This window comes from Harpia harpyja, chromosome 9 (assembly GCF_026419915.1).
Source record: "Harpia harpyja isolate bHarHar1 chromosome 9, bHarHar1 primary haplotype, whole genome shotgun sequence".
NCBI classification, from domain to species: domain Eukaryota; kingdom Metazoa; phylum Chordata; class Aves; order Accipitriformes; family Accipitridae; genus Harpia; species Harpia harpyja.
The window spans coordinates 21,958,784-21,965,271 of NC_068948.1; the positions used below are offsets into that span (position 1 = coordinate 21,958,784).

A 6,488-nucleotide genomic window follows, 5' to 3' on the forward strand; every position below is an offset into this window, starting at 1 on the left:
GCTTCCCAAAATCAGCCTGGCCTTCTGACGAAGCCACCCACAAAGCTTCCTGTGCTCCCAGCAGAGGTCAAGCGCTGTTTCCAGCACTGGTGTCCACAGCCTGCTTCCTTTGATGCTGGGGGTCCTGAGGCTGCAGGGAAGGGAAGGGGAGCGGAAGGTCCCAAAGAACCAGCATCCCTCGTGTGGGATGGGTGTGCTCTGGAAGGTCCCGCTGCCCAGTGTGGGAAGCTCAGTAGGGCGCAGAGCTGACGCCAAGAGTGTTACAGTGCCCTGACAAGCCTTGCCCCAGCTGGCAGCACAGCAGAGAAGGGATTGGGGTGCTCAAAATAGCAGCAAGTGTCAATATGGGGGGGGCACAGACTCCCCATCTCCTTCTTTCTGATGCACTTCCCATGGGAAATTCCTTCTTCCAGCAGGCAAAACCCAGCACAGGGGGATATGGCCTGCCTGGCCCCTTCCTCCATCACCCCAAGCAACTTTCTGGGAATGGGGAGCCGGGGCAGTGTGGGAAACTGTGGTGGGTTGCACAATGCCCCTTCCGCTGCCTGCGGAAGCAGCAGCTGGGGAAAGCACCCTATAAACTTGCGCTTGTCCTGCTGTGCCTCTCCAGTCTGCGGAGGCAGTTGAGGTGGAGGCGAGTGAAGCAGAGCCAGGTAAACCCAGCTGATTTCTCTTAGCAAGAGGACGAACTTCTTCCTTGAGGGCAGTGCTGGAGAGAGCCTGAAGAGGAAGGGAGAGCGGCTGCAGCTTGTTTCTGGGTGCGTTTCTGTCTTGTTTCCAGCCGGTAGAGCCCGGCATCCCTATCTTAGTGCTGGCTGCATCGATGGTGTGGGTGGCTGCTGCTACTTTCCCTGCAACAGGGGCGGGTTGCTGCTGCCTGGGTGCTGAGCACATAGGAAGAGTTTGATTTAAAACCTTAAGCGGGCAATACATGGCTATGGGGAGAAAATATGGAGAAGTTGGGGACACCGGGGCTGTGAAGGTGTGAAAGCTTTTATTAGATGGGTGACAACAGAGAGAGACATTAGCTAGAACTGAAAATGGATCTTTATGGTCAAACATGTAGGCTCTGCGGCCAGGACCCCAGGGTGGCGTGGGACTGGTGCTGGGGAGCGCTGCCCAGGGATGCTGCTTGGGTCATTGCTGACCCTGCTCATCTGTGTGTAAGCTCTCTGGGTATGGCTAACACTAAATTAATTTACATAAATCAAGCCAAAACATCTCTTGCTAATGCGGAGCGAGATGTGCCAATAGTGCTGCTAGCCATGTCTCTGTGTGTGCCTGCTCCAGTCTGCACGAGCGGCCGTGGTGCCAGGCGAAGCAAAGAAAGCAAAGCAGCTGGAGGAGATATAAGGGGCTATAAGGAGACCTGGAGGGTGGCATGCCATGTTAAGACTGTTTCTTAGGGTGGAAGGCGTGGAAGAGCCACATCCGGCTGATCTCCGAGCTGTGCCCGAGGCTCACCTCCACCAGACACCGACAGCCCACATCCCCAGTGGCTAAGCCCTTTGCTACAAGCATGGACATCGTGGAGAAGGTCCTCTCCATGGCCCAGGCCATCCACACCCAATTTGAGCAGGTGAAATGCTGTAAGCACCAGTGCCAGCGCCTTGTGGAGCGCATCCAGATTCTGCTGGAGCCTGTAAGGATCCTCAAGGCTCAGCCGCCAAAGCACATCTCCCACCATGAAAAGCAACTGCTGAAAAAGCTGCTCTGGGTGCTGGGGGAAGCCCAGAAACTGGTGATGAAATACAGCCAGACCAGCTGGATCCAGAAGTTCCTGAGAGCCCACAGCACCAGCGAGGAGTTCGTCTGGGTGAATGAGAGCCTGGAGGACATCGCCCAGGGGCTCTCACTCCTGCTGCAGGCAGAGCAGAAGCAGGCTTTCCTGGAGGTTTTCCAGGCAAAGACATGTCGCAAGCAGGACGCTGAGGACCTGAGGGACGACAGGGCTTTCTTAGACCAGGTGATTGCAAGTAAGTGTGCATTTAGCAAACCCTCTTTCCCTGAGACCAGCAGTTGGCACCTCTCCCCAGCTGCTGCCCAGCTTTGGCTCAATGGCCATGGCTAAGGAGAGCCAAAGGGACATTTAAACCAAGAAAAAACTAACTGCATCAGTCCTGCACATTCATCCAGCGGCCTCACCTCTGCACATTTCTCTCCCCAGCTACTGAGGAGCCCAAAGATGCGTCCGGGGAGATTTACATTGACAGGCAATGTATGGAGAGCAAGGTAGACTGGATGCAAAATGAGCTGAACAAAATTGTGCATGTGATGGACTGTAAGTTGTCGTTGTACCTCTAGGCACCCTGTGCACTGTGTCCTTTCCCCCCGAGCCCTGCCTAACATGTCCCTCATTCCCTGCTGGCGCATGGTGGGAGCAGGCTTGAAGAAGGTCAATGTTGGTAAAAGAGAAGACATCACTGAGATCGAGCGGGACCACCTCACCTTCTACAGGCACCTGCAGGACACCGAGAGTTATGACCTCTACGAGGGCGAATACCTCAAGTACCCTGTTGCCATCAAAATCTTCAAGAGGCCACTGACCACCGACCCGTCGTGAGTTGTCCTGGGTGGGAGCGACATGGGGCAGCCGGGATGGGAGGGTGGCACAGCGCCATGTCATGCCTTGTTCCAGGGATCTCACCGTGCTGTCCCTTTCTGCAGGAAGGTGAGAGACATCTTTGAGAAGGAGATTCAGACCCTGAAGAAGTTTGAGTCTCCAAACATCCTGCGCATGTATGGGATCTGCATTGAGGAGAAAGGTAGGGGGAGTGTCACATTAATGTCACCCTTTCCCTCCCCTGCCTGTCCCCAGCGCTAGCTGGTGGCAGACAGTTTGTTGTGGACCCCTCCCAAGAGGTGGCACAAGGCAGGATGCTCAAGGTTTTGCCTTGCAGATGGGAGCCCCTGCTTCTCCATCGTCATGGAATACTGTAAGCATGGGACGCTGCGGGACGTGCTGACCAAGCAACAGCATCTCTCCTGGGAGGTCCGCATTCGGATGGCCCTGGGAGCTGCCAGAGGCCTTTACAGGTAAGCTCCTGTATAAATCAGTAAGTCTACCTGATGATCCATAAGCCATGCTCAGCTTCCTGGTATCTCTCAGTAAGCAGTGATATCCTGTTAGACTGTTTCCACCACCTTGGGACACTGGGATGGGAAGCTGGTGAAGAGGTAGGTGGTAGGTTTGGATGCAGTAGCACCCACCTCCCTGGTCACTGGCCCCTACATCTGGCTTCAAGCCTGAAAAGGCCTGGAAGGGAGAACCTCCCCTTCCCCACACCCATAGGGCAGCTTCAGGAGCACCCTACAGCATGGCCAGTTCTCCTTACAGGTGCTGCTCATCTGCAAGGCTCGTTATTTTGCCCACAGTGGCTCTTTCGGCATGTGCTGGAAAGGTTGGCTTGGCAGGGTTGGTCCAGCAAGACAAGCAGAGATGCTGGCTTCTCTGGGTGCATGTCAGTCCATCCCCCACAGAGCAGGAGGGAGCCCCAAGGTGGGGATGGGTCCATCACCAGCATGTGTTGCCCTTGGTTCTGTCTGGCTGTAGGTTGCACCAGACGGAGGAGAAGTCCCGACTCCATGGCTGCATCTGCAGTAGCAAGTTCCTGGTGGCCGGGGATTACTGTGTGAAGGTAAGGACCATGTTTGGAGAAGCTTTTGGGAGTTTTGCATGTTTTTGTGAATGTCTCCCCCCACCAGCACCGAAGGGAATTATGATAGTCCAGAATAAAACCTAGGGTAGAGCAGTCTCCCCTTTCATCTTAGACACTTATACCTCAGTTCATCATTATCTGTTTTATCATCACCAAGTGAGCATCTCTGAGCCATCCACCCTGGGATGAGCTGAAGCTAGGGCAATTCACCTGCCTCCACCTGTGGTTTTGCTTGCAGAAAGAGCCACGTGCCGGGCAGCACACATGGCTGCATGCCAGCCTTTGCTGCCCAGGACACCTCGCTCTGTTTTCTCCGTCTCGGGGCAGTCCCCAGCCATGCCACAGGTTTCTGCAGACTGCATTTCTACCACTTCTCCCTTTCTCTCTCTCATTCTCTCAATCAGCTGTCGGGATTTGAGCTGTGTGAAACAGAGTCATCCATCAAGAGGAAAGCCAAGAAGAACTGGAAACAAGTTTCTATGTTGGCTTACATTGCCCCCGAGAACCTGAAAGACATCAACTACCCCTACAAGAGGCCCTGTGAAATATACAGGTGTGTCTGTCCCTCCCAGGAGAGATGCCCGTAAGTGGGCAGATGTCTAGCAGAATAGCTGTTGAGCTATGGAAGAAGGCCAGGTTTAATTGTACACATAAGCAGCTGTTTGCGGTTGGCATAGCCCAAGAGTCTCCACTGTTAGAAGGGAGGACAACATGGTGGGATGAATGCTGAGACTCTTGCTTGTCTTCTTCCAGCTTCGGGATTGTGCTGTGGGAGATTGCAACCTCCAAAATCCCATTTGAAGGTGAGACAGAAGTATCTGGTCCCCTGCGTAAAAGTCACATGGCCCAGTGCAGCTGTTGTCTGGTGTTGGATGCTCCCTGCTCCTTCCCGGAGCATCCCACAGTGTGCGAGTCCCAGTGGCAGTGCCTGGTGTACCTGGCTCTGCAAGACTCATTGCTTCTCGTGGGACTCCAATACAGTAAAGCAGTTTGGCAACATGCTTAAACCACAAACATGCAAATAATTTTTGTCTCTATTTGATGTTCCCGTGCATTGAAGCATAAACACTTCTCCTTGCTCCACTGGAGCCCAATGGCATCATGCCAGACATGGCGGCGGGGGGGGTGTGTCACTGCAGACACAGTTTGGGTGGCTTCTTTGCTGGCTTCTCCATGCCATAGGCTGCAGGAAGGCTCTTGGCATGGCTTTGCACTGGGTTTCCTCCCCAGCACCCTCCTGTGGCAGCAGAGCTCGTCCTGACAGTCCTGTTTGCATGCATGTTGTCTAGGCTGCACTCCCCAGGAGATCATGGAGAAAATCTGCAATGACCATTACCAGGCACCTGTTGGTGAAGATTGTCCTGAAGACCTGCGGAAAGTCATTGACCAGTGCCGGGCCTTTGACCCTTCCCAACGCCCTTCTGCTGAGGGTAAGTGTCCTGGACATCTGCTCCACAGGCCCTTTATATCCCTCAACCAGCTGCTTCAGCAGTCAATTTGCCCCTTATTTTCCATATGAATTTGTCTGGCTTTGCGTAAGCTGGAGGAGCAGCCACAACGTGGTGCAGGAACAGTTCCTGCCTTAGGCTTTGGCAGTAAAATGCAATCTGAGGAACTGCTCTGCAGCAGGGAAGATTTCACTGCCTCTGAAGTTTATCTGGGTCTGATCAGATAAATAATTGGTCTCCATCGGAAGATTTAACAGAAACAGCAGGAAAAGACAGAGGAACCTTTCTGGTGTGCTTGAAGGCACAGAGGTTGTACCCTTCCCTCAGTTCATCTCTCCAAGGAGAGAAAGCTTCCTTCAATCTCATCAGCTACACCCTATGGGGCCAGTGTCCATAAAAGAGATGTGGAAAATGTGCATAAGAAACCACTGTGGGCTGCACTCTCTGTGTCTCTGTCTCCCAATGGCAGCTCCCTCAGCAGACCCTGCTGCAGGGAACTGCCCCGGCTGAAATGAAAACACCAAAAAATCATCAGAGACATTGGCAAAGCTGCATTGAGGATACAACATCTCTTTATTACTCTAATCCAACACCCAGCTGTGCCTGCATGGTGCTGAGCTGGAAGGACATCTTCTCGTGGCTGTTTCCAAGTGAATCTCTGTATACATGGCTGCTTCTCTTTGGGCTGTACTCACCTGTGTCTGCTCAGGCCTGTCCCCTGATAATGGCTGCCCAGTCACGCTGGCCTGAGGAAAGAGTGACTCCATGTCCCAGTTGTTACCAGTGAGGGAAAGCTATCTTCTCATCAGGGGAAAAAAAAAATAGCATACAACAAATATTCTGTTTTGATTAATGCCATCCTTGTGTTTTGCAGAGATTGTGGACTCACTGGCTGACCTGGAGAAAAGCAGAAACCAAGGAAGTTAACTGCAGAAAACAGGGTGGGGTGACCAAAAGCAGCCAGGCGCCTCGGAAGTCAAGCCAAGGGAAAGCAGCGGGCCTTCTTCCTGCAGGCCAAAGCATGCCGCTCGCCCCTCTTCCCCGCCTCGCAGAGACCGATCGTTCAATACACCTGTATTTGTTTCTGTATGCCGAGACCTTCACCTCTCCGAGGGGCCGTGCCTGGGTTCATTCGCCTCAGGGGCAGCTGGCAGGCGAGGACGCCCTGCTACAGGCTCTGCCCCACCCCGGGGACTCAAGGGGAGGCCGGCAGGAACCACGGCAGCCGGAGGGACCAGAAGGACGCGACACGGCCAGCTTCTCCTCAGCCCCGCCGCAGCGCTGGGGCCCGGCTCCCTCCGGGCACGGCCGGCCCCGCCGCCATGGCAACGCTCCGCCCACCTCGACCCCTGTTTGAATCCGCTCGAGCTCCCGCTCTTTT

The 6,488-nt window shown here is 54.1% G+C and overlaps 1 protein-coding gene across 2 annotated transcripts; it reads left to right on the plus strand.

Moving 5' to 3' along the window:
- The first annotated feature begins 610 nt into the window (after positions 1–610).
- On the plus strand, positions 611–6,377 carry MLKL (mixed lineage kinase domain like pseudokinase). Of its 2 annotated transcripts, none has more exons than XM_052796625.1 (11): positions 611–758; positions 1,407–1,976; positions 2,168–2,281; positions 2,385–2,559; positions 2,668–2,765; positions 2,901–3,036; positions 3,554–3,638; positions 4,064–4,212; positions 4,413–4,462; positions 4,949–5,089; positions 5,982–6,377. In XM_052796625.1, the coding sequence occupies exons 2-11, from the start codon at positions 1,520–1,522 to the stop codon at positions 6,032–6,034; spliced, it is 1,458 nt and encodes a 485-aa protein (XP_052652585.1). In that variant the 5' UTR covers positions 611–758; positions 1,407–1,519; the 3' UTR covers positions 6,035–6,377. The 2 variants fall into 2 exon arrangements, with proteins under 2 accessions (XP_052652585.1, XP_052652586.1); XM_052796626.1 differs by having other exon boundaries at positions 629–653.
- Positions 6,378–6,488: the final 111 nt, after the last annotated feature.

Bases quoted from the DNA above. Each gene is read 5' to 3' on its own strand.
- MLKL (XM_052796625.1), top strand. From the start codon at position 1,520: ATGGACATCGTGGAGAAGGTCCTCTCCATGGCCCAGGCCATCCACACC. The intron at 1,977-2,167 runs GTAAGTGTGCAT...TTCTCTCCCCAG, and splicing joins CTTAGACCAGGTGATTGCAA to CTACTGAGGAGCCCAAAGAT. The intron at 2,560-2,667 runs GTGAGTTGTCCT...CCCTTTCTGCAG, and splicing joins CCACTGACCACCGACCCGTC to GAAGGTGAGAGACATCTTTG.